This window comes from Heterobasidion irregulare (assembly GCF_000320585.1).
Source record: "Heterobasidion irregulare TC 32-1 unplaced genomic scaffold scaffold_06, whole genome shotgun sequence".
Classification (NCBI taxonomy): domain Eukaryota; kingdom Fungi; phylum Basidiomycota; class Agaricomycetes; order Russulales; family Bondarzewiaceae; genus Heterobasidion; species Heterobasidion irregulare.
The window spans coordinates 2,077,711-2,101,867 of record NW_009258202.1 but is presented as its reverse complement, the minus strand read 5'-3'; the positions used below and the strand labels follow the sequence as shown (position 1 = coordinate 2,101,867).

The 24,157-nt window shown below is 52.8% G+C and overlaps 8 protein-coding genes across 8 annotated transcripts; 3 read left to right on the top strand and 5 right to left on the bottom strand.

Moving 5' to 3' along the window:
- Positions 1 to 397: 397 nt before the first annotated feature.
- Positions 398 to 5,348, top strand: HETIRDRAFT_385738 (uncharacterized protein). Its single transcript, XM_009549420.1, has 6 exons — positions 398 to 1,314; positions 1,376 to 3,635; positions 3,719 to 3,906; positions 3,957 to 4,285; positions 4,351 to 4,855; positions 4,922 to 5,348. The coding sequence occupies exons 1-6, from the start codon at positions 479 to 481 to the stop codon at positions 4,986 to 4,988; spliced, it is 4,185 nt and encodes a 1,394-aa protein (XP_009547715.1). The 5' UTR covers positions 398 to 478; the 3' UTR covers positions 4,989 to 5,348.
- HETIRDRAFT_146462 (uncharacterized protein) lies at positions 5,321 to 7,089 on the bottom strand. The gene is made up of 4 exons (XM_009549419.1): positions 6,979 to 7,089; positions 6,767 to 6,926; positions 5,526 to 6,702; positions 5,321 to 5,466 (listed from the first exon to the last, which is right to left on the bottom strand). The coding sequence occupies exons 1-4, from the start codon at positions 7,043 to 7,045 to the stop codon at positions 5,464 to 5,466; spliced, it is 1,407 nt and encodes a 468-aa protein (XP_009547714.1). The 5' UTR covers positions 7,046 to 7,089; the 3' UTR covers positions 5,321 to 5,463.
- A 180-nt stretch (positions 7,090 to 7,269) lies between these two features.
- Positions 7,270 to 8,637, bottom strand: HETIRDRAFT_321131 (uncharacterized protein; the record flags this gene model as incomplete). The annotated part of the gene is made up of 4 exons (XM_009549418.1): positions 7,270 to 7,706; positions 7,761 to 7,911; positions 7,975 to 8,357; positions 8,415 to 8,637. 4 exons carry the CDS (start codon positions 8,635 to 8,637, stop codon positions 7,270 to 7,272), a joined length of 1,194 nt encoding a protein of 397 aa, XP_009547713.1.
- Positions 8,638 to 9,421: 784 nt separating this feature from the next.
- HETIRDRAFT_319697 (uncharacterized protein) lies at positions 9,422 to 11,241 on the bottom strand (the record flags this gene model as incomplete). The annotated part of the gene is made up of 8 exons (XM_009549417.1): positions 9,422 to 9,526; positions 9,584 to 9,742; positions 9,801 to 9,815; positions 9,869 to 9,983; positions 10,035 to 10,128; positions 10,181 to 10,241; positions 10,290 to 11,045; positions 11,095 to 11,241. 8 exons carry the CDS (start codon positions 11,239 to 11,241, stop codon positions 9,422 to 9,424), a joined length of 1,452 nt encoding a protein of 483 aa, XP_009547712.1.
- Positions 11,242 to 11,293: 52 nt separating this feature from the next.
- HETIRDRAFT_320635 (uncharacterized protein) lies at positions 11,294 to 14,946 on the bottom strand (the record flags this gene model as incomplete). Its single annotated transcript, XM_009549416.1, has 7 exons — positions 11,294 to 11,925; positions 11,982 to 11,996; positions 12,061 to 12,280; positions 12,335 to 12,780; positions 12,833 to 14,296; positions 14,498 to 14,845; positions 14,895 to 14,946. 7 exons carry the CDS (start codon positions 14,944 to 14,946, stop codon positions 11,294 to 11,296), a joined length of 3,177 nt encoding a protein of 1,058 aa, XP_009547711.1.
- Positions 14,947 to 15,926: 980 nt separating this feature from the next.
- On the bottom strand, positions 15,927 to 16,966 carry HETIRDRAFT_445359 (mitochondrial F1F0-ATP synthase, subunit OSCP/ATP5). The gene is made up of 3 exons (XM_009549415.1): positions 16,422 to 16,966; positions 16,259 to 16,361; positions 15,927 to 16,197 (listed from the first exon to the last, which is right to left on the bottom strand). The coding sequence occupies exons 1-3, from the start codon at positions 16,944 to 16,946 to the stop codon at positions 16,187 to 16,189; spliced, it is 639 nt and encodes a 212-aa protein (XP_009547710.1). The 5' UTR covers positions 16,947 to 16,966; the 3' UTR covers positions 15,927 to 16,186.
- An 811-nt stretch (positions 16,967 to 17,777) lies between these two features.
- Positions 17,778 to 20,902, top strand: HETIRDRAFT_169775 (oligopeptide transporter; the record flags this gene model as incomplete). Its single annotated transcript, XM_009549414.1, has 16 exons — positions 17,778 to 18,030; positions 18,098 to 18,120; positions 18,175 to 18,282; positions 18,333 to 18,522; positions 18,579 to 18,708; positions 18,761 to 18,971; positions 19,025 to 19,056; positions 19,113 to 19,170; positions 19,222 to 19,569; positions 19,624 to 19,721; positions 19,769 to 19,941; positions 19,999 to 20,049; positions 20,101 to 20,175; positions 20,230 to 20,497; positions 20,559 to 20,695; positions 20,763 to 20,902. 16 exons carry the CDS (start codon positions 17,778 to 17,780, stop codon positions 20,900 to 20,902), a joined length of 2,295 nt encoding a protein of 764 aa, XP_009547709.1.
- A 933-nt stretch (positions 20,903 to 21,835) lies between these two features.
- cyp51 (cytochrome P450 monooxygenase 51) lies at positions 21,836 to 23,950 on the top strand (the record flags this gene model as incomplete). The annotated part of the gene is made up of 11 exons (XM_009549413.1): positions 21,836 to 21,928; positions 21,985 to 22,092; positions 22,150 to 22,278; positions 22,334 to 22,493; positions 22,547 to 22,630; positions 22,689 to 22,785; positions 22,841 to 22,967; positions 23,040 to 23,153; positions 23,221 to 23,395; positions 23,466 to 23,709; positions 23,782 to 23,950. 11 exons carry the CDS (start codon positions 21,836 to 21,838, stop codon positions 23,948 to 23,950), a joined length of 1,500 nt encoding a protein of 499 aa, XP_009547708.1.
- Positions 23,951 to 24,157: the final 207 nt, after the last annotated feature.

Below are 24,157 nucleotides of genomic sequence, written 5' to 3'. Positions count from 1 at the left end.
GAGCGGCGACGTGAAGGGAAGCAAATAGTTGGCGGGAATTTGAGCTGCATTGTTGTGTAGAGGAGACAACGATCGCCTCGGCAAAATATTAGATGGATATGGCGCCGCGACATTAAATAAACGTGGTCGACGACGGGGAAAGCGAGATGGTGGGACGCGTGCGATGTCACGTGAGGGCGTGGGAGCGAATAGAACGAGCACGTCGGTTGTCGCGAGGCTGGATGGAGGACGTTGGAGTCGACGCGGGCCCTGCCATTATTCTTCTCCTCATCCTCCTCTAGCGTCCCGCTCAAGAGTCCCTCCCTCTCCTTTCCTTGATACCCGTCCCGCCTCGTCATCGGCGGCGCATGCTCATCACGAGCTCGGCGCCATGAACATCTTTTCGGCCCAATCCCCTCCATGGTTATTATCCTTCCTCTTCCTTCTCGCGTCCTCCAATGTCGCCCGCGCAGCACTCCCTCTTGTGGACTTTGACCGCATGGGCAAGGTAGGCCTCGCCGGCGCCTTTGCCGGCCTCGATCTCTTCGACAACTCCTCCACGCCTGTAGCATTTGATTCTTCGACCTCTACCCTTCTTTCACGCTCGGCCGACGGCGCCCTGTCCCGTCTGGGCTCGACCAACTCGGGCGGAAAGATCGAGGCCGGGTGCGCCCTCGGAAGCACATTCTATTTCGCGGGTTCATTCTCCTCCATCGGTGACGTTTCCGCGTCCAATCTTGCATCTTATGATCCCTCATCAGCCTCGTTCTCCGCCCTCGGGAGTAACGGTCCAAATGGAGACGTGCATTCCTTGTTCTGTGATGAAGCTAACAGCAAAGTATGGGCAGGAGGTCAATTCACCTCGCCGAGTCCCTCGGTCGCCGTCTGGGACACCAAGGCATCATCTTGGTCCGCTCCTCCGTTCGGTGGGCTTTCCGGTGCTGCGGCGGAAGTCCGATCGATCACCGCAAATTCATCCGCCTCGAGCCTTTTCTTCTCTGGTTCCTTCCTTACTTCCTTCCAGGGCTCCTCCTTGAACACCACGAACAATCCTAATGTCCCCTTTTCCTCCGGTGCTACGCCTTTTTCATCGTCCCTCGTCCCTGTGCCTCTCCAGAATGCGGAGGTCGAAGGTGCCCCTTCCTCGACCAACCCTCAATTCAGTGATATCAAGAGCATCCTGTGCCCTTCGGGAAGCGACGGTCCTGGGAACACATGGTTAGCCGCTGACGGGAACAGCGCACAGATCACAGTCCGCACATTTCAGTCGACCAGTGCCAGCGGAATCCGCCTCGGAAACACGTTCCTGAACGGACAGGGTACTACGGGTTTCAGGTCAGATCATCAATCATCGCCTCCGTCTTGCAAGTCATTGAAAATTTTCTTTTCCCTAAAGTGTGACTTCTATCCCCGATAACACCGTCCAGCAACTTCACTACGTGGATCCCACAACGGGCGAAAACAAGACATGCACCGGAACATGCCCTCTTTCCACGAATCCGGCCGTACCCTATCAAGATTTTACATTCGATAACACCCTCACCTTGACGGGTGTCCAGGTCACTTTGTCGGAATGGCAAGGCGCGGGTCCCGGATTGCATATATTCCAGCTTTTGTCATCTGGAGCGTTCGCATCATCGATCGAGAGCCAGAATGTGGTGTCTTGCTTCGCTCCGGCCGCATCGAACGCCTCGCATACGGGTGATTGGACGGAGAAGGACGTAAACACTAACATCCCGGGCACAACCCAGTCCATCCTCGTCTCCGAGGTGGATGTCGGTACTGCCCCTGCAAATGCCCCCAGTTTCACATGGCAGCCCTATGTTTCCGCGTCTGGCCAGTACGACATCAACTTGTTCATTCCAGGCTGCACGAATTTCCAAGATTGTGCTCTACGCACGTCCGTGAAGGTCGTTGTCTTCCCAGGAGGCGGTCAACAACCTTGGGTGACCACCGTCCCGCAAACGAACACGGACGATACGACACAGCTCGTTTACCGCGGCTCTGTCGTACCGAGCTCCCCTGACTTTGTCGCCACAGTGTCGATGACGTTGGCCGACAATCCAGTCGGAAGTGGACAAGATGGGAAATACGAGCTAGTTGCGGACCGCGTGCAACTAGTATTGACTTCTGCCAATGCCACCGCAAACTCGAACGGCACGAACGGCGTTAATGGCCGGAATGGGTTCGGCTTCTTCGAGTGGCCCTTGAGCTCATCGTCGACCGCCAACGCCACCGGAACGCTCGACAACTCGACAGAGACAAGTTTAGACAATATCGGGTTCGACTTGTTCAACGTCCTCGGTGGCAGCACCGGCTTGACATCGACGACAAAGGACGAGATTGCCGCTGTTGCTCATCATGCTTCTGGGACCGTCATTCTCGGCGGCACGTTCTCCCTCTCATCACCTAGCGCGAGCAACATCGTTCTCTTCAAGAATGGCGCGCTTACGGCGCTTTCCGGAGGCGGGCTGAACGGCCCGGTGACATCTCTTGTTCTTGACGGTGACAAGCTCTTCGTGGGCGGTTCGTTCACAAACACCGCGGCATCGACGAGTCAGGGGACTTTGAGGGGGATCGCCATGTATGACGTTCAACAAGATCAGTGGTCGGCCCTGCAAGCCGGCGTGAACGGGGCTGTCACGAGTCTCAGCTTTAGTGACGGCCAGATTCAGGCCGCGGGCAATTTCACGACACTGCTCTCCGCCTCGGGCAGCGACGTCGGCTCGGAGTCGGCTGGTATCGCGGTGTGGAATGTCAGCAGTAACGCGTGGGCCAACAGCGGCGGGTTCTTGATCGGAAGTATGACGTTTGTTGGGAACGGAACGGCGCCATCCAAGGGCCAGCTGCAGTCGCAGTTTGTCGCAGGCAACGTCGTCTCCTCCCTCAAGATCGGTGCGAGCGGGTTCGTGATGCTGCAGAACGGGGGCAGCGATGGCGTGCCACAGGTAACGCCCTTGGGTGTCGAGCTCGACGGCCTCCCCAGCTCGACTTCGGCGACGGCCACCCGCCGGCGGCGTGGTGCGGTGCATGCCCGCTCGGGCGCGACCGCGTGGATCTCGCACGTCAAGCTGCCTGCGCTGTTTTCGAGACAGAGCAGCTCCTCATTAGCCCCGCTCCCCTCGACGCCCGCAGCCCTTGCTCCAGCAGTCCTAGCCGGCACATTCTGGACGAACTCTAGCACCTCCGAGGAAGTGGTCATCATCGGCGGGAATTTCTCGTTCACGTCGGGCACGACGCAGGCGTCCGGCGTCGCGTTGTATAACCCGACCTCTGGCACGCTCGCGCCACTCCAGGGCGCGCAAATCAACGGAACGGTGCGCGCGCTGCTCGTGGCTAACGGAATGCTGTTCGTCGGAGGGGAGTTTACGCTGCCCGGGACGAGCGCGAACGGGCTGGCCGTGTACGATTTGACGCAGCAGCAGTGGGACACGTCCAATGTGCAGGCGCTACAGGCGAGCTCGGGGTCCTCGGTTGTGGTTCGGTCGCTTACTACGTCGATGGCGAAGGCGAATACGGTCATCGTTGCGGGCTCGTTCACGCAGGCGGGGTCTTTGACATGTCGGGCGGTCTGTTCGCTGGACACGTCTTCGAAGCAGTGGAACGTGCTCGGGAACGGCATCCAAGGCGAGGTAACGTCTGTGTCTTACGCGGGAGTGAGTATTGAGTCCTTTTGTCTTCGATTCGTGCTCTGGTGCAGGATTGGCACTGATTGCCGTTTTGCGTTCTTGTTTCGCAGAGCAATCAGGATGTCCTTGTTGCTGCCGGTTCGATTTCTTTGTCTGGAAACACACCGAACAATGTGGTCGAGTTCGTTTTCGCCAATTCGACTTGGGCTGCGCTTGGTGGTAGTTCTGACCTCCCTGGGCCTGTCACGGCCGTAGAGGTCAATAACTTGAACGCCAGCAGCATCTTCGCTGCAGGACGGTATGCTGTCCGACTTTTTTGTGAGTTGTGAATTCTAACATGTCCTTCAGGTCCTTCGACGGGACTTCATCGTTCTTATACTTCTGGAACGGCGCTTCGTGGGCCTCGCTGGGATCAACTCTCCAAGGCGCGACGAACGTGTCGCAGTTGGCTATGGTGCCCTTGCAAGATACCCACAGTGCGAACGGGATCATCGAGTCCGATCGGATGCTGCTCGTTTCCGGCTCGCTGTCGGACTCGTCCTTTGGAAACGCGTCGTCGGCGCTGTTCGACGGACAGACTTTCATACCTTATATTATTTCATCTTCATCTTCTGGAACGCCTGGAGCGATCTCTTCACTTTTCACGTCGCTCGCAAGCTTCAGTTTCGCTCAACATCGTGAGTGCTCGCCCGTCTTCGTGTTGTCTCATAGTTTATCTCATTGACTTGTAACGGTTTTCTAGATTTTTTGGCGACCGGTGTGGTCATTCTCATTTCTATCGCGATTGCTGCAGGCGTCGTTTTCCTCTTGGTCTTGATTGGTATTCTTTGGACACTCTTCTCGCGTCGCGACGATGCGCTGAACAAATTCGACGTCAACGCGGTCGAAGAGGACGATGACTCGGCGCAGCATCGTCCCTCGTCCCTACTCGCGCACATCACCGCTGCCACTCGCACGACGATCACCGGCTTGCAAAACCCCTTCGACAACTTCAACTCAGAAAAGGAGGAAGAGATGGCCACGGCGGGCGCAGCCACGTCCACCGTCGGCCACGATCCATTCTCAGGCCCCGACGCGAGCAACTACATCCGTGCGGAGACGCCCTCGGACGCCATCGCTGGCATGGGGGGCGAGGAAGACGCGGGGAGGCCTGCGCACGCCCGGTACTCGTTTGATGGCGCGGGCGAGGGCGAACTTCCTTTGTCGGAAGGCCAGGACCTCGAGATCTTGGACGATCGCGACCACTCGTGAGTGCTTTCTGTATTCATGCCAAGTCGGGAGTCTCCATGCTGAAGCGATTTTGACGTCCGCAGATGGTGGTACGCAAGGGACCCGCGATCGGGGGCGGAGGGGGTTGTTCCAGCAGCTTATTTGTATTAGAATCTACCATGTCCCCTCTCCTACTCTCCGTGAACGCTTCCAGTTGAACTTCCGCTTCCCTCCTCGACGTTTTTCCCCTGAGTCTTTCTTGGTCGTCGCATTGTTTTGATCTCGCGTAACGATACCCCCCCTCGGATGAGCAAAGATCGACCTCTCGGTCGTTCGCTACCTTACTTGGTCTACTTGAATTCGGTGTCAAACGTAATGTGTTCGTTATGCTTTTTTTGTCGTCACCCTCCCACTCCGCATCGTTACATTACCTAGTCCGTGCGTATGACATTCTTTTGGTACCCTAGTATATCCAATGTGTAGCGCTTCTTGTCGATCGGGATGATGAATGACAATCATGCATATGGATTGAACAGCCACAACAACATGAGTCGTGAACTGCAGCTGGACATGATACAGATCGTGCGACGGGAAATACAGCAGCGTACAACTCAGTCTATCCGGTCTAGTAAGTCTACAAGGTAAATCACTGCGAAACCAGGCGTCAGGTTCGAAGGTTCGAAGGGAAAAAAACAGTGAGGAGCATACCTGGAGCAGAGGATCTCTGTAGTGTTTCTGGCTGTTGCCGATGAACCCGATCTTCGTCTTGAAGTCCTCCCTCCGCTTTTGGTCGCGGAACTCCCGCACGTGCCGGCCAGCCTCCCGCGCCTCTCCGCGGTTCCTCGCCTTCACCACCTCTGTCCCGCTCCCGAAGGCGCCGAACCCGCCCTTCCGGGGGACGAGCGCCGAGTTCTTGTCGGCGAGCAGCCGTCGGACCAGCGCAGCACCGGAGTTGGGGTCCTCTGCCTTGCCGCCGCGGGGCGCGCCGGGGAAGGACTGGGCGTAGTACCGTCGCATACTGCGGTGGCCGATGCGTGCGCCGGAGGGGAGGACGAGCTCGAGGGGGGAGTCGCCGTACGTGATCTGGTTATCTGGGAGCGAGTCCTCGTCTGAGCTGTCGGTGTCGGAATCGGACGCCTCGGGCCCAGAGACCTCTTCCTGGATGACCTCGTCCACCTCGCCATCAACGTCCTCGTCGTCTTCCCACCCCTCCTCCGCCTCGGCAGCCAGCTTCTTCGCCTTCCTCTCCTCTCTCCGCTTCTGGCGCTCCTCCGCATCGGGGTACGACGCGGTGAAGTCGTAGAAGTCGGAGAACTCCAGCTGCTCCTTGTCCGATTCATATGCGATCTTGCAGTGGCTCTTGTCGAGCATGTGCTTCCGCACCGCATCTAGCGTCCTGAACTCCCGCCCCTTGTCGTTGCAGTATATGCAGACGTTCCCGACCGCAACCTTTTCCCCGAGGTAGACAACGAGCCCTGTGAGATCGACGAGGTACTCGGCATCCGGGATGAAGAATGAGTGCTCGACGGACATGTGCGTCAGGTTGTCTTCGAGGGAGGAGGAAGTCGTGGGGCAGAAGAGGCAGTGGGATGGCGAGAGGCGGGAGCGCGCGGCGGCGATTTTTTGATCTAGTGTCTGGTTGACGTCGTCCTCATCTGCATCTGCATCGACATTGAGGCTGACCCCATTAGATGGCTGCTGGGGAATAGGATCTTCTTCAGGCTGCGCAGATGCAACAGTTGAAGACGTGGATGCCTCAGCGGGTGTAGACTCTTCTTCGACTGCCAATTGTGTCCTTGCACGAGTAACGGCCTTGAGCTCGTTTTCTTTGTGCTTCTTCGAGTTCATGTGTGATCGGTATGCATTGTCTGTCGTGTACGCCTTGCTGAAAGGATGAGATCAAATGAGAACTTTTTTCAGAGCGTCAAGGGAAATGGATGACTACGTACTTGCAAACCTCACAAGTAGAACCCTTGGGCGAGAGCATCACGGCGGTCTCCTGCCTCCTCTCCAGCACTTTTTGATTGAAAATCTCTACGCTGACTGGAGGAAGAGACGCAACACGACGCTTCATGTTGTACCTGTGGTGATCGGAGCGGTAATGATCCCCTGTAGAGACAAAATCGGTGTCCGTACGAGGATAAGTTCTCGAGAGACATACTCTGATCTTCTGCGGTGAGGAAAGCGATCGAACATGACAGGCAGGTAAAAAGCTGTTGACTCTCCATGCCAGTTGAGAGCGTGCTGAACGGGCTTGCGTTGAAGGATAGGGAGATGTTGTTGGACTGAGAGGAAGGCTCCGAGATGGTTTTTCAGCAGGTCGATCCCTCGGTGCCACAATGAGTCACCGTCATTTGTCATCGTTCGGCGGGAGCGACTGGTAAGGACTCGTGAGCTGACTTGGCATCGCGAGTCATGCTCATTCTCAGTCAACATCGGGCGCGGTGGAAGCCTACAACCTCTGCACAATAATCGTGGTATCGTCCATCCATCTCTCGAACATCTCGACCGTGAGCATCCTCGACACTTTTTCCAGATCTCCTCCGCCCAACGCATCCCTCAAAAGACGGAGCGCCAGATTCCCTTCTCCCCCATCTCGACCCACGACTTTGACCCAATGGGTCGCTGACTCCTGAAGAGTGTCGCGATCGGAATACAGGTCGATAAGGCCATCGGAACACATAACAAGGAGATGCTCCGAGTTGGCGTCGTCACCGGAGCTCTTCAACCGAACGTGCCTGATATCCGCTTCGTTGTTCATATACGGAGGCGTAAGGTTGCGAACAATGAACTCCTGAACGACGCTGTGGAACCGGAAGGGAATCTTCGATTTCATAAATATGCGGTCGGCCCAGACTCGAGGTAGGCGGAAGACGTAGTCCCCAATGGCTGCGACTTCATGTAAGGAGACAATGCGTAAAAATTGACGTTTCGAGCGCCTACCTCTCGTCAAGGCCATTGCCCCAAATACCCTATTGCGCAGAATGCACTCGGGCTCTCCCGGGTGCTCCTTCCTGACACGCTCGGCTTCGGCAGGGTTGTCGCCGTTGTGGTTCGAGCTGAGCAGAGAGGCGTTCCACATTCCCGCAGAGGTCTTTGTCCCGAGGGCTATGGGTGATCGGTCAGGTCAATCCTGAGCCTGGAACCGGATTTAAACCAAGGACTTGCCAGCTTGGCAGTCGCCAAGACTCGCGACCCACAGATTCTCGCCGGAAGGGTCGACGAGGGACAGCAGAGCGGTGGTGCCTCTCATGCCTCGTACGACCTTGGGAAGGTTCTCTGGAGAGTTGACGATGTTGGAGATCTCCTTGTCTGAGAGCGTAGCGATCTCCTCGAGACCGCCAGGAAAGAGGGACTGCAGCTCGGCCAACGATGCGTCGTCAAATTCAGAGATGGCGCTGGAGAGCACGGTGGATATGTCCGAACTATAAGACGCATTCTCTTTATGGACGTCGGCCTTGGCGAACGCCTCCAACGCATCGTGTACGTGTGACGGCAAGTTCTGTACCGTATGGTCGGCCATTTCTGCGCCTGCATGTCCTGAGATCGCGAACACGTCGTTCCCAGTGTGCTCAGAGAAAGAGAAAGTCGGCTTACCATCGAAGATGGCGGCGAACCTCCAGACCCCCCCAGCGAGCTGCCAGTCTTGCACGACGTATCGATCCTGGCTCGCCTCTTCTGGATTCGGACATGGCTGAAAGGACACGCAATCAGCGTTTCCGACCCTTGTCGCGCTCGAAAGACGAGCGAGTTCCGAAGCAAGACGAGGTTCGGGTAAAATCGTATACTTCCATGGTCCATATCTAGAGCCATACCCCATATCGGTAGAAGATATCTGACTGGGAGCACTGCTCTCATGGCTAACGGGACGAGGTTTAGAGACGGGGGAAGCCATGCTACCACTAGGTTGGGATGGGCTATGCTGAACTCGCGGTACACAGAGCGCGAATTACGACCGATTTGAGACTTTAGATGATGGTTTTACGCTTGAAATGTCCCTCACCCTTTAATAACAGGGGAGATCTGTGGGCAGAGGGTAGACGAATGATTCAGCGTACCATCGGGCGGTGGGCACACGGAGCTGATGGCAGTGCATAGGAGCCTGTTATTGAAACTGTGGTACCACGCATAGCCTGTGGCTTACCCGTGTTTCTACCCTAGAACAAGGGCTTTAGTGGGAGTGATACGAAACGAAACGGCCGGTTGAACCTGCGCAGATTGGAAGCGCTGGACCAGCGCTGATGTCATGCCTCTCGATGAGAAGTCACGAGTTGCACAAAAAATGTCGGTGTCGGTTAAATTCGATGTTGAGACAGAAGAGGTGCTGTAACAATGAAGATAGTGGTGAGTCTGTGGTGGTCTGAAGTCTCGCGGATTTGAGAGTCGGTCATCGTGTCTACGGACTGTCCATGGCGCCACGCGCAAGCGAGGGTGATACCGAGCTCTCGAAGTACAAGCTAGTATAAGCCATGTCTTCGAGAGGCAAAGTCCAGCGATACAATTGTCCAAAATGATGCTACAGACAAGTAACTAAAAGCGACAATGATAGTATGTTAAAGAGAATACTGGGTACAAAAACATGCAGATAGCCCAAAATGTTTCGCTCAAAACAACGTCTTCCTGCAATTCGGGGCACCGCAATGACACGCGGTATAGATAGCGTCGTTCCTCGGGTTCTTAATAATAGCACCGGTGCCTTGAGGTTCCTCCTGGTGTTATGGTCTCAAATCTTGAGCAGATAAACGTCAAGGAACGAAAGCACGTACATTGTCGTCCGAGTCATCAGGATCACCATGATATGAGAAGCACAGTTCTTCACCCTGCTCCACGTTGCGGGAGGTGAAGACTGTGAGCAGGGGCTTATCGAGGTCGGCTTCATTTATGTAGCATGCGTTAATGACACAGTTAGGACTGCAGCTATGATTCTTGAGTGCCAAGGTGAATATACGGGATCGATGATCTGCATATCAAGGTTTTGCTTACCAGGAACCGAGTGAACTATGAAGGTGTCAATGATGCAATTTGGATGGATGAGCAAGAGGACCGCTCACATTGCCGGCATGATACGCATCAACACAGTATTTGTTCTGCCAGTCGTCGTCGTCTTGCTTGAGATGCCAGAAGTCGACATCGAACAGGTAAGTCCGGCCGAATTTATTGTATTTCCTGCACCAACATGAATCTGGAAAGGGCGCCTGATGATGTCAACACACTTACTTTCCTCTTTCCTCGGCAATGTAATCCATGAGCAGCTCTCCAGCATAAATCCCGACGAATGCGCCTTTAGGGATCTTCTCAGAGGCAAAGACACCTTGTAATCATGATCAGGTAATGTTTTTTTTGTTATCCAAGTCCACACATACCCCATCCTTTGTGCTCAGTCTTGCGGATATCGATACCATACTTCCGACCATGTTGAACAACCTGCAACAATATCAGACCCAGCACATAACTTGTAAGAACAAAACTGACCCTGTTTTTGCAGTCTTCCAAACACCCACAGAGATCATTGCATTCAAAGATAGGGAAATTGTTGACTTTTAATTTGCCCTTATCATTGTAGATAAACCCCGATGGGCCTCCATGATCAGACATGAACTTTTGCTGTTGTTGCAAGCACGAGCATGTTCTTGAACGAGGATCACAGTGTCCCTCACATCCGCAGCCCTGCAGGTTAGCTATATCCGGAGGTGGCACATCTTCACCCAGCCATATATGATTGCTGTAATGAAATTCCCATGGTGGCGTGGTTTCATCGTCAAAGTCATTTTGCACGCGGATCCGCGGGGCGTTCGGCTCATCCTCCGCAGTGTTCTCGTTGATGACAGCTTCGAGAACGATACGTGCCATGCGAGTCCTCCGGAGAGCTTCATCGAGGTTGTTCATCCGGTCCTGCAGGTTGTGCGGGAGGTCCTTGGCAAGATAGACCGGTGGTGGGTATTCCTCCATGATGCGAGCACCATCATAGGAAACTATCGTCAAGCCGTCGATGACTAAATCTCCCATAGCATTGCGATTCCAACGTCTAAGAGGTTCGACGATGACGGGATGCGGATAGACCGTGTCGTCGTCGATCGGATCGCGTAGAAAATCAATTTCGTCAGGAGTCGTTCTCGAGCTTGATGCATTTGAATTTTGTCTAGCTGATCTTCGAAGAATAGGTGGACGGGGCGATGGTCCTTGAGACGGGAACATGACATCTGGGCGCGGCGATCGAGCACGAGGAGCCTGCAAAATCGATTAGATGCATAACATAAACAGAACACATCAGACAAACCTCTGAATCGTTGTCATAGGTGCTTCCTACGCTGTCTGGATAAGTAAGCATGTCTAGACACTCTTGTTCGTCAGAAAGTTCAGGTTCATCGTATTCGGACGATGAATCTTCGGAAATGGACATAGACTGCTCGCCATCCACTATCATTTCTTCTTGTATTAGGATGACTGGACGTTCAGCGTCCATCTACCCAAACAGATTAGTGATGTTGGGTGATTCGATTGGCGGAGAAGCTTACGATGTTGCTGACAGGTAAAACCTCTTGTACACCTGCATCTATGTCCAAGGACGCGATGCTTGCTCGAAGTGAGTGTTCTACTACCGAAGAAGGATTTTCTGCAATTTCTGGAGTAGATGCAGCGTGACCTATGGGGGGTTTGGAGTTCGACGGCTCTGTCACTGATGTAGGCTCTGCAATTAATGTAGACGGAAAATTTGCAGATGATTCCGACACTGTACCATCGCTGGGCACTGAATCAACTGACGAACGGCTCAAATCGTGTGACACAACCGGAGATTTCCGATCGTCATCTTGAACGACCGGAGGGGTGGGTAGTGGTGCAAGCGGGAAACTTGACAAGCGTCGGATCTGAAGGGTCCGTTGATGTGAGGGCGTCCCCGCATTCAATGAACGGCGCTTCGCTCTCAGCTTCGTCATGCGTATGAGATCAAGATAGGAGGCGGGTTGAGACGCTGGCACAGATGGAGGGGGCGTCATGGACGGGCTCGATCGTGTCAGCGATGCATCACGCCTCGACGTTGAAGCGACAAGTGTGGCGGGCGTCCTCTCCCTGACTAAAGGCGTCTTAGGTGCATCAGAAGGAATTAAGGCTACATCATCGGCCGGTCAAATGCCATCAGCAAGGACATGTCGAAAAATCACACACCTTGCGTTGAAGAAGCTATCGATGTAAGTGCAAAGACCAAGATCAACGTGGTTTCACACTGAGAACCACGGCGACTCACCTGTCGGAGTGGCAGACAGGTCTTTCGTATCAGCATCGTCGGCGAGGTCAACGCGGAGGGCTGAACCATCCACAGCATAGGAAACTTCAATCTGTGATCGTCGCGTTGAGGCTGCGCTCTTGATCTGCTGTGCCCGTATCATAATCTCCACGAGTTTTGCCTTCCCAATTTTGTGGTCTGGAATGGTAAACTTCCCCGTTGCTGGTGATGGGTGAGAAGACTGGTGTAATGTTCAACATCAACCTCGGCGAATATATGATCACCAAGGACTTACAAGAGAAAGCGACTGAGCCGCTGATGTTGGAGGACCCATTGGGCAGCTCTCTGCTCCAGGCTGTTTCTGTGCATTTGCCTCGACCACCGTGACCTTAGTTGACTCACTCTCTTGCGCAGCTTCATTGACTGTCAATTTCTTGGATATGTCCGAATCCTCTGCTCCTGCCTCAGCTCCTTTTGTAGGGTCAGGCATCTCAAGACCATGACCATAGATTCCAGATGCTGCGGCTAGTGCTTGGGGGGTCGCAACAGTATGTTCGGAAGCAATATCTTGAGCAGCCATGGGCTCTTCGATGTCTGGTAAAACAACAGGAGCGAGCGCAGCTTCGTCCTCATCAACAGCCATTAGACTGTGCGCCGGTGAATCAATATTAGCCTCTACAGACACAGCAGTAGATCTCGGCGCTTCTTGTAGAGTGGCCTGAGCAACGACAGGAGATACGTCTGAGTGCGAAGTGAGTATCAATTCAGAAGAGAAACTGGGTGATAGGCTTACTGGAACCAGGAACTAACTTCGTTAGATCCACCTTCCCAAGGGCTGATACAATTGCGCGAAGTATATCCTGTGATGTACCTGTAGTCGAAGGTGATGACTGATCCCGGTCATCTTGGGATAATACTTCTGCACCTTGGGGGCTTTGGGGTGCGGGAGACTGTTTGTAGATATACGGTGCAAGCGACGCGAGAGGTACTGGCTGAGAAACCGGCGTGTCATGAGCCGTTGTGTCACGGGAATGACGACGTGCGTTATAAACGTGCTTGAAGAAACCGCTCGCCCCTCCATACAACGTCGCGCTGAGAGGTGGACGCGAGGGGGAAGAAGCGAGTTGCGTGACACGAGAGGCCAGAGGTCGCGAGACTGTGCGATCTACAGCAGGAGATGAACGAAGCACAGGTAACTGGGAAGTGGAAGGAATTGGAGAAACAAAAGGGGATTCCAGAGGCTGCTGAGACGTAGGTCGTGGAACGTCTACCAACATTTCGACAGGCGCAGAATCAAGATCTTGAGATTGTCCGATGCTATTTGAGACCTCTGAGACCAAGTGGGGCGCGTAAACATTTGTTGTGTCGTTGACAACGTCGTGGGCTTCTGGAGACGACGAGGACACTGGCGGCGATGCTGGAGATGAAGCTACTGAAGATTTACCAGGCGAGGAGACTTCAGATTGGGGATTTGACGATGGATTGTCTGGCGACTCCCCAAGCGTCGTTGCAGGGTCTGTTATTAGTGGAGACCGAGGTAGAGCAGCTTGAGCTGTTGATGACAAAACGAGAGGCGGCGGAGACATATTTGGAGCCGGGGGATCTGGACGAGGCGACAATGCTGGAACGCGTTGTGACGCTGGTATGGCAGGGTCTGAAGTAGAACGCTCTTCTGGTTCGGGCGAGAAATCCGGGAACTCCGTTGCGACCTCAAAATGCATAGGTGAATCTCCGTCAATGCCATCAACACTTGCAGCCCGCGAGATCAGAGTTGGCGACGAGTGATTATCCTGCGGGCTGGCGACTGGGCTATCAGCTCGTTCAGCGGGATCGGCGTCTGTGAAATTCGGCGCAGGAATGTGAGGAGCTTCTACATTGTCCGACTTTGGAGGAGATCCTGCATCCGAGAAGTCAGGAGTAGACGCTACACCCCTTATCATGTTTGAGCGCGGAGTGGCCCGAAGAAGTGGAAGGTGGGAAGCGCTGGCCGATGTCGCAGGCCCTGCAGTCAAGCTCGTGTTCACGGAGCGACGAGGTAATGGAGCGGATATGGACATTGTTGGGGCAACAGGCTCGTCGTCGTCATCGTCAGAAATCACAATTGCATCGTCCTCATTGTTGCCACCCACAACAGGAGTCCTCGAAGGCAACTTTTGACGAAATCGGATGGGATCCTCGTCAGACGTGATGACGAAGGTGCCGTCAGAGGGATCGTCACCGGAAGAAATCGATATGTGGGATGGAGAGCGCGACCAGCCTATAGATTCATATATGAATTACTTATTCGAAGAAAAGATACGGGACAACACGCCTCTCTGCTTAGTTTGGAGGCGGGATGGAGTTGCTTTGGGATTTGCCACTTTTGATTTCTCAATCATCTTATTATTTTCTCTTCTGGAGGGGGCTAAACGGCCATTCAATAACGATACGTACATCGACACAGCTAGAAACGGCGTACTGGGAAGCGTGGCAATATTCGCAGTAATACCCCCTACGTTGATTTTTCTCATCTTCTTTTTACCAGTGTTAAATCCTGTGTTGACTACTTGTGCAGGTGAGTTAGACTTCTTGGCTGGATTGAGAAGATCGCTTAAAGAAGGAGGAGGAGGAGAGTCGGAAAGCGATCGGGAGATGTTCCTTGCATTTCGTGGCTGAGACGTCCGTGGGATCTTTGATACTCTGGTAGGGGAAGCTGAGAGGGGGGGAGCTTTGCGCTTCAAAATAGCTTGCGTCGACGCGCTCTCCATGGCATGGTCGTTGTCTGCATCGAGCGCGCCGTGGTGTGCACTGAACAGGGTTCCTGGTTCTGAGCGAGATGGATCAGCAAGATTTCTCTTATCAGGGTGGTAGCTGACCTCGTGTAGAATACCGGATGGGGCTTGCAGAAGGGACGCGACGCGAAGACATCCACGGACGACACCAGGTTGAACGCGTTCAGCAGAAAAGGCACGCTACTCACACGTGCCAGAAACAAACCGGGTTCCTGAGCGCTTCGCTCCTGATATGGGAGAAAAGCGCCGGACCTCCCTGTGTGACCCGCCTGGCGATCACGCTCCGCCGCTGTCTTCGAGATTTGATTGTTTGTGATCTCCATCCGAGCAAAAGTGCTGGAGATGGTAGGAGGAAGATAGGTAGAGCCATGGTAAGATTAAGTACTACAAAGAGGTGAGCACACAATGTACTAGGAGCGTTAGCCCCAGCAGGCCTGAGGGCGTGACAGGGCTTTGCCGATCATCCCGACCTGCGGTGCCCAGTTAGGCAGGTATTGGCTCAGGAACCCGGGTTTTTTCTGGCATGACACTCCAGAAAATTATGCAAGACCCTGTAATACAACCCTGGGTCCTGTTGTTGAAACAATTATAAATAGACCTCGGAATATGTTGTGCTGCCACATATCTCTTATTGTTTGAACTTGGCTCATATGTTTTATTTTTAGCGAGCCAAATGTGAATGAGTCTCTCCCTATGTGGCAAGGGCAGAGTTCAAACAATGTGGTAGCACACCATATTTTAAGGTCTGTTGATAATTGTTCCAACAATAAGATCTGGGGTTATATCAGCAGATTCTATTTTGGATGGGACAGTGATAAAAAATCTTAACAATAAGAAAGACTATGTCCTTGTCTGATGGCTTAAGTATTACGTTTAACAGCTTGAAACCTATGGTGCTGCATCATAGGGCTCGTAATTCTTCACAACTCACAGAAGATAAGACCAAAATAGGAATACGAGCTCATATTCGGTCCCGTCTGCCGTGTCATAACGTATTGGCTTGCGCTCGTTTACGTAATCACATGAGCGGCCGTAGTAGTCCTCTCCCGTTTGCGTGTCCTACTCGTGTCCTGTGCTGCCCGTGCGCGATGAACAACTGACGGACGACAAAATTTTCCAGCTACAAGAATGGCGATAGCACACCTCACTTATTTATCAAAGCCGATTGAACGTATATATCATGCTCTCAGTGACGAATTGGGAGCGATGTCACAGGTTGTCACTCCGTTCGCAGACGAATATGCGACAATCTCTCGTCTGCGGTTATCACTGCTGATGTTTCGGGAAACAGTCCACACGTGTCGCAGTTCGGAGGAAGACAGAGTCGATTTTATAGATGCCAACAACTACAAAGACCCAGTCAACGCGACTGCAGCTCAAACGGATTCTACAAATAGGATAGCAATTAATTCGACGAAATTCACAAGAACGTGTACACATGGACTTACCCTGAAGAAGGCTATTGAGCTTGTTGACGCGCGACGACACGCTGCGGTCGATCGTCTTCTCTCCAAAGTCGACGACGAGACCACCCAACACGGAAGGGTTGATCTGCCAGAAAGTATCCTCAATCACGATGGGAGGTAAAGGCTAGATGGATTGGAGACCCACCTTGTTGGTGAGTTTAAGGCTCTTCGCCTGCTGCGCGGTTTGCGACTGCTTCAAAGTCGTCTCAAGGCGGGTGAGGATATCCTTCGATAGAGGCGTCGCTGACGTGACAACGACTTCCAGCTCCCCCTTGTACTTGGCAACTAACTCGTTAAACCCTTCGATGATGCCCTCCGTCTCTGTCAACCGTCCGTTCTCCGACAACAGCGCGAACAGGTTCTTCGTGGTGTCCGAGATCTGCTCCTTTTTCGCACCAGTGCCCTCTGCGCGCGCAAAAAGAGCGGGAAGGCCGGCTGAGCGGTCCTTGACGGAGAGAGTGGGGTCGGAGACGAATGATTTCAGCTCGGGGACCTCCTTGATGGATTTGGAGATGGCGTTCAGTTCTGTCTGAACTTTGGAGAGGTTCTGTGGTGATTTGGCGAGGGCGGCGGAGTAGGCGGCATGGGCATACTTGACGGCGATGGTTGAGGCCGCACGCCGTCCCAAACCAGCAGAGGCGGCTGCAGAACGAGCAGAAGAAAGCAACATGGCGAACAGCTCACAAGTAAATCGGACAGACAACCTCAAAACGCCGATCTCTTCCGGTGCTTGTAACCGTGACGAGCGTCACCTGTGACTCGATGCGTGACTTCACCGTGATACGAATATCTCTTGCTTGAAATCGAGCGGTCACTGGAGCTGGTTGGCATTTTGCTCTCGAAATCGACACACACAGTTGTTCCTCTTGATAGGCTGAATCGCCACCGTGGAGGCCCGTTTCTACATTAGAACTGGGAGCCCCACATATCTAGACATCTCTCACGGAGCACTTTCCCATGCTGGACTTTATTGAGACCAGGCCATGGTGCCTGTGTACTCGTACACCGCAGAACGTCATTGTCAACTACTGGTGAGGCGCCTCCCGACATTCTCGCCGTCTTGAAAACCCCATCTTGAATGTCCTGTGAGCTATCCACCCGAGCGGCCAGGCTACATCGTTCGCCAACTAATCCAGATTCGTGTCGATGTTCCGACTATCCGTGTTTCATCAGCTATTGTTAGCGACGATGCATGTGCTGCATGGCATGTCAAGCCTCTTACATGCTTCTACTTCCACACAGCCCGCTTGAAAAGGTGAATGAAGCTCCATGGAGAGATAGGTACTATTCTCAGCCCGCTGACTTCAGGTCGAGGCCCGTGTGGCCACAGACACTCTTGAACTCATGGTCCCATTTCTCCGGAAGCAACGGATTCCATTGGCATTCCATCCCATTAATAGTCTGCTTATCTTGTGCGATCAACTGTCAGCTCTACATGGCATACTTATTAGGGTGTGAGTTCCCTAGAACATCCGTGCTCTCCTGTCCTATCCTTCGCACCATGGACGCTGACGCTTTGACCCCCCAGATCGTCAAGAACGAACCTGGCACGCAGGAGAAGACGCCTTCTGTGCTCGATGAGAAGAGCGTGTATAGTGGGACTGACATCGAATCGACGACTAGTTCGGACGTCACAGGGGTTCTCAAGAATGAGCGCGATCTCGTCACCCATGTCATCAGTCTTGACGATGATCCCAGTCTGAGCCCTTGGACGTTTCGTTCTCTTTTTATTGGCATTGGCCTCTCTGCCTTTGGTGGTGTACTTGGCAAGTTTACCCGCTACTTTTCCTCAAGCCTATACTGAATCGTTTGCACATATAGCGGAGATATATTATTTCAAGCCTGTTTGTTACCTTCACTTTCTTATTTGGCGGTCGAAAAGCTCACATTGCTCAAAGCAAACCGTTCTCGTGTCGACAATGTTCCTCGCCATTATCGCCTATGTCATCGGAATATTCATGGAAACAGTCATCCCACGCCGAGGATGGTTCCGATATCTCAATCCAGTACGAAACATTCGGGGTTTCCCTTATAATCTCTAACGCGGTCACTTCAGGGCCCGTTCAACAAGAAAGAGAACGCCTTCATTGTTATCATGGCGAGCGCTGCTGCAAATTCAGCTTTAGGAACAGAGGTATTGGCGGTTCAGCGGCTATACTACAACATCACGCCAAATCCCGGAGCATCTATATTTTTGCTCTTCTCCAGCCAACTCCTTGGGTATGGAATTGGGGGATTGATGCGCCGTATGCCATCTACTACATCCTCGTGATTGATGTTCCTGAGTCATCCTATGCGGCAGCAATCCTTCTCTACCCATCGAAGATGCTCTATCCAGGCGTGCTCCCTCTAATCTCCATGTTTGACGCATTCTATCAGCATGGGTCCAATGCAAGGAAGAAGCTCAAGCTGTTCTACATCGCGTTCTTCGCGTGAGTCAGCTTTTGATGATGGCGATGGCAGGTATGCTTACATTGACGCCAGCATCTTCATCTGGGAGATCTTTCCCGAGTGGATGTTCCCGCTCCTGACTGGTTTCTCGATCTTCTGTCTCGCGAATCCCAAGTCACCCGATTTCACACGCATTTTTGGTGGGTCTAACGGCAATGAAGGCCTTGGTTTACTGTCTCTCTGTCTGGACTGGCAATATATATCGGGAGGGGTCAATCCTATGGCCATTCCTTTGCGAGCACAGGTAATGTGCAAGTCTGCCTGAACTCGGTGTTCGGTGCTAACCATCTCTATAAGGTTTCGAACCTGATTGGGTACATCTTGTGCATGTGTGTTGGCTGAGCTCCGTATCTCGATACCCCATATGCTGATTAGTACATTGTAGGGTGGTTTTTGTCGCCGTTTATTATAACAATATCTGGGATTCAAAAAACTTCCCTTTCGTTAGTCATTCCTATATCTGACCATCAATCGCGCTGACCAATGTCAAATAGTTGTCCCAAGAACTCTTCTACCAGAATGGCACTGTCTACGACCAGCTCCTCATTCTTAATGACAAACTAGAAGTCGATCCTGTACTGCTCGAGCAACAGGGTTTACCCTTCTACGCTGGAACCTGGATCATCAATCTTTTGGTGTCGAATATGGGCATGGCCGCGACATTTACACATCTTCTTCTGTGGAATCGTGATGACCTTCGTACTGCATGGAACTGGGCAACTCCGGCCGGTATCAAGAGAATTTGGGCCAACTTTAATTGGAAGTTCTGGCACGACGATGGTCAGAGGGAGCAGCCGAACGCCGACGACGACATTGATCCCCACTATCGCGCGATGCTAAAGGTGATTCAGCATTGTATCATTTCATTCATCATATATGAATTTCATCCCGCGCAGTACCCCGACGCTCCGAACAGCTGGTATGTTGTCACACTGGCCGCATCGATCATCACCGCTCTAGTCATCATCTATAAGACGGATTCTACACTTCCATGGTAGGTAGGATACCCTCATCGGATGTTTGTTTACTCAAATCGATTAGGTGGGGTTTCGCCGTGTCTGGCCTCCTCGCCGTCATTTCCATCCTGTTCTTCGGGTCCCTGTACGCGATGACTGGGCTGTCCCTCATTATTCAGCCATTCGTGCAGATGATAGGTGGCTTTATTCATCCGGGAAAGCCTATGGCCAACATGTACTTTGTTTTGTTCAGTTATAGTAAGTACCCTTGCGATGTGAACTACGCTGTGAGACGACATACTAAGTCCACTCTAGACTCTGTATCTCAAGCGACGCTATTACTCCGCGATCTCAAAATCGCACAATGTAACTGACCCGTATGTTACCTCATATCGTGTCATCTGACAACTTGCTTAGATACAAAGCTACCTCCGCGAGCGGCGTTCATGGCTCAGATTACGGGAACGCTTTTGGGCTCAGTCCTGAATTTCAGTACGTCTTCAATTGGCCTCTAGAGAAGACAAACGACTCAACCGCCGCGCCTAGTACTCATGAACTCTATTATTGACAACCAGCGCGAAATTCTGCTTTCCGTTGAAGGGACAAACATTTGGTCTGGCCAACAGCCTCAACAATACAATTCTCAAGCAGTCGCATGGGGCGGTCTGAGCCATCAGCTATTCGCAGCTGGCAAGCGGTATCAGTGGGTTGCGTGGGCGTATGTAGTTGGCATCATCGTACCCGTGCCATTCTGGATTGTCCACCGCTTCGCACCCAAATTGCGTCTTGACTATCTGTACACGCCTGTCATATGGTGCGCACTACCTTCTCACCAAGCGCACGCACAGTTTTTGACCAATTTTCCGTCGTCACAGCTACTACATAGGCTGGCTCTGCGTTGGCATCAATTCCTCCATCTTGTCTTACTTCTCGATCGCCTGGTTCTCCCAGTGGTACTTGCGCACGCGGTATCCTAAATGGTTCGCGAAGTATAACTACATTCTTGGCGCTGGTATGTTTCGATTTCTTTGACTATCAGTAGCTACAACACTGATGGGCCGATCATTATACTTGGACAGCTCTGGACGGTGGCACACAGGTCATGGTGTTTATTCTGTCATTTGCGGTGCAGGGTGCGGCAGGGACCTCTCATTTATTCCCTCAATGGTGGGGGGCTAACCAGAACGGAAACTATGACCGGTGTGCTGTGGTTGACTGAGAGCCCATGTTCTGACGGATTTACATAGAACTTTCGAAGTTCGTGCTGTGTAAACGACGCTGTCTATGGTCTAGCGGAATATAAATGTTCTTTGGACTGCTGTATTCAACGCCGATGGTGAAGCGGTTATCATGCTTGCCTTCCAAGCAAGCGGCAGGGGTTCGACTCCCCTTCGGCGTAGATTTTTGATTACACTCATCAACCTTGGCTAAACTGTAGTAGTCACGAATTGCGCGTTGCATGCTCAAGCGCTTGGATGTTCTGCTGCTGTCGTTCGCAAACAAGGTCAGCAACTAAAAACAACTACAAGCTCCATTGGAAATTGCTAGTCAATGCTTGGTGACGCACTGATCCCGCAGACTCCACTTCCTCAAGGTGTCCTACATGCGGTTTGACAGATGGTTGGAGATGATGATATGTGAGTATCCTAGAACGGCGATCATTACTGTATACTCAGAAGTTCAGGGAATTGGGTCATGCGGAACCACACGCCCCACCTTCGAGTCTGAGGTAGGCGTTCGGCTTTCTAGGCTTGCAACAGGACAGGACATGTAGTCCTCGATGCATTCATTGTACGTTCGACCAGAACAGAACGATTGTCTTCTGTTTCGACTACTTAGCATCTGGAGACTAGTGAATTCCGTTCATTTGCATCCCACTTGCTCGGCGAACCGGCGCGACAAGTTACTCACGGACTCCCCGAATGACAGGCGAGTTGCCGCTTCGTCTAAAAAAATCTCTCGGAAGCCTTTTTCGACGCGTCCAGTTGAAGCCCTGGTAGGGCATGTCATATGGTCAGCCAGTCACTTGCCGTCACTATTAACCAACTCTCGGGTGCAAATGTCATACATTTGATCATTTCCGCGGAGGTCTTCGTTATAAGACGATCGTTCCATTCATACCCACTGCGCCCGTCTCTCTTCTCCCCTCATCATGGTACTTGGAGGCCTCACTCTCACTGAATGTGTCTTTGCATTGACGTCGGCACTGTTAGGGGTCAGGTGGTACTTGAAGCGTGGTTCTAATGTAATCCGTTCCACGAAATCATTCTGTATGACGCCCAGCTCATCCTCTCCGCATAGCTCGACTCCATCCCCACAGTCGGCTTTTCGGGTCCTATCCTCTCCTATATCACCGCTGTACAGTACTTGTTCAAAGGCAACGAGCTCGTTCAAGAAGGATATGACAAGGTCAGACTTTCTTTAGCTCGTGATTTCTGTTTCTTCACAAGATTGACGGTTTTCTAGTACAAGGGTGGTCTGTTCAAGATCGCCATGTTGGATCACTGGGAAGTGATCGCTAGCGGTTCACAGACAATCGAGGACGTCCGAAAAGCCTCTGATTCTGTCCTGAGTTTCATGGACGCCGTGGCGCGGGTATGACATTAGTTTGGATCCACTCTATCCCACTTGAGCCTGATTCCTCCGAAAGACGCTTCAAGTGGAATACACTCTAGGACCGGAAATCCACCACAACCCCTATCACGTCAGCATAATTCGCTCTCAGCTCACCCGTAACTTGGGCGCACTCTTCCCTGATGTTCGCGAGGAAATCGTTGCCTCATTCAACGACATCATTCCGGCAAAAGATGGTTCAGTATTGATCTTTTCTCGCGCGTATAGGAAACTGATCTTGCATGTATAGAATGGGTGAAGTACCCAGCTATGGAGACTCTCATGAAGATCGTCTGTCGGACAAGCAACCGCATCTTTGTCGGAGCTCCTCAATGTGAGCAACGTATCTCATCACATCCCGATTCTCACCACATATTACTCGTTCATGGCAGGTCGCGATCCAGACTATAACCAGTTGAATGTAAAGTTTACCATCGATGTCGTCAAAGCCGCCCTGGTTATCAATCGGTTTCCCGACGTCCTGAAACCGTGCGTGCTTCCCGCCGAACGCATTGTAATCATATTGGAGACCATCCGCAAACAGACTCGCAGGCCGACTTTTTACCAGCGTCCCTGGCTCCATCAGACGTGCCATCCGCCATCTAGCTCCTATTATAGAGGACCGTCGTGCAAAACTACGTGATCTCGGTGACGACTGGAACGATAAGCCTGTACGCCCTCCACTTCCATTCATCTCAGTGTCGTTCGGTGACATACTTAATCATCTGCATGCTCGTTTCCAGAACGACATGCTCATGTGGTTGATGGAAGAAGCGCGGGGCGACGAGCAATCAACCCGGAACCTAGCTCTGCGCATTCTCACCGTGAACTTCGCCGCCATCCATACCTCGTCCATGGTGTGTCCCCTGACTCCCTTGACGCCAGTACGTGCGTATGAGTGCTGACGGCTCGGGCCACTGTCAGAGCTTTACCCACGCTCTGTATCCTCTCGCGGCCAACCCAGAATACGCCCGTATCCTGCGCGAGGAAGTCGAGTCCGTCGTGGCTACGGACGGCTGGACGAAGCTCGCGATGGGCAAAATGCACAAAGTCGACAGCTTCCTCCGAGAATCCCAGCGGTTCGACGGGCTCGGAGTTTGTCCGTTACTTCTTTTTCCATTGTCTGCCTCTGCGCTGATCTTCTCGACCGACACTCACACTATCTCCAGTGACCATGCAACGTCACGCTCTGAAGCCCTTCACCTTCTCGAATGGCCAGATGGTCCCTACTGGGACGCTGCTGTCCTGCACGTCGATGTCGGTGCACCACGATGCCGAAAACTACACGAACGCGGACGTATTCGACCCGTGGCGGTTTTCCGATATGCGCGAGGGCGAGGGCGAAGCAGCCAAGCACCAAATGGTCTCCACCACCCCCGAATTCCTCGCGTTCGGACACGGCAAGCACGCCTGGTACGTGCTCGCATATCGCATCTCGTAGCCGCTGCTTGCCGCTTGCGGTACTGACCGCGCTCGGCGTGCCAGCCCTGGTCGGTTCTTCGCTGCGAACGAGCTCAAGGCCATGCTCGCGCACGTCGTGATCACCTACGACGTGAGGTTCGAAGACGGCGGCGCGCCCCCGCCCAACCTCTACGTCGGCTCGGCCTGCGTCCCCGGGAAAGGACACGTCCTCTTCAGAAAGCGCCAGGTCTGATCGACGATCGCCGAACCTCTCATCTACCACGGACATCCCCCGTAGCTTTAGAGATCTGCAAGTCGAGTTACAACGTCGGTGGCGCTTATTTGTGAGACAGCTGTCACGCATGCGTCTGTTCTACGCGCGACACCGGGCCGTAAGTATTGTGAACGGAGCTTTGCCACATCTGTACATTGGTCATTATTTGGAGCATCTGAACAGTAT

Bases quoted from the DNA above. Each gene is read 5' to 3' on its own strand.
- HETIRDRAFT_146462 (XM_009549419.1), bottom strand. From the start codon at position 7,045: ATGGAGAGTCAACAGCTTTTTACCTGCCTGTCATGTTCGATCGCTTTC. The intron at 6,927-6,978 runs GTATGTCTCTCG...TTGTCTCTACAG, and splicing joins CCTCACCGCAGAAGATCAGA to GGGATCATTACCGCTCCGAT. The intron at 6,703-6,766 runs GTACGTAGTCAT...TCATCCTTTCAG, and splicing joins TCTACTTGTGAGGTTTGCAA to CAAGGCGTACACGACAGACA.
- HETIRDRAFT_445359 (XM_009549415.1), bottom strand. From the start codon at position 16,946: ATGTTGCTTTCTTCTGCTCGTTCTGCAGCCGCCTCTGCTGGTTTGGGA. The intron at 16,362-16,421 runs GTGGGTCTCCAA...ACTTTCTGGCAG, and splicing joins GCCTTAAACTCACCAACAAG to ATCAACCCTTCCGTGTTGGG.
- HETIRDRAFT_385738 (XM_009549420.1), top strand. From the start codon at position 479: ATGGGCAAGGTAGGCCTCGCCGGCGCCTTTGCCGGCCTCGATCTCTTC. The intron at 3,636-3,718 runs GTGAGTATTGAG...CTTGTTTCGCAG, and splicing joins CGTCTGTGTCTTACGCGGGA to AGCAATCAGGATGTCCTTGT. The intron at 3,907-3,956 runs GTATGCTGTCCG...CATGTCCTTCAG, and splicing joins AGCATCTTCGCTGCAGGACG to GTCCTTCGACGGGACTTCAT.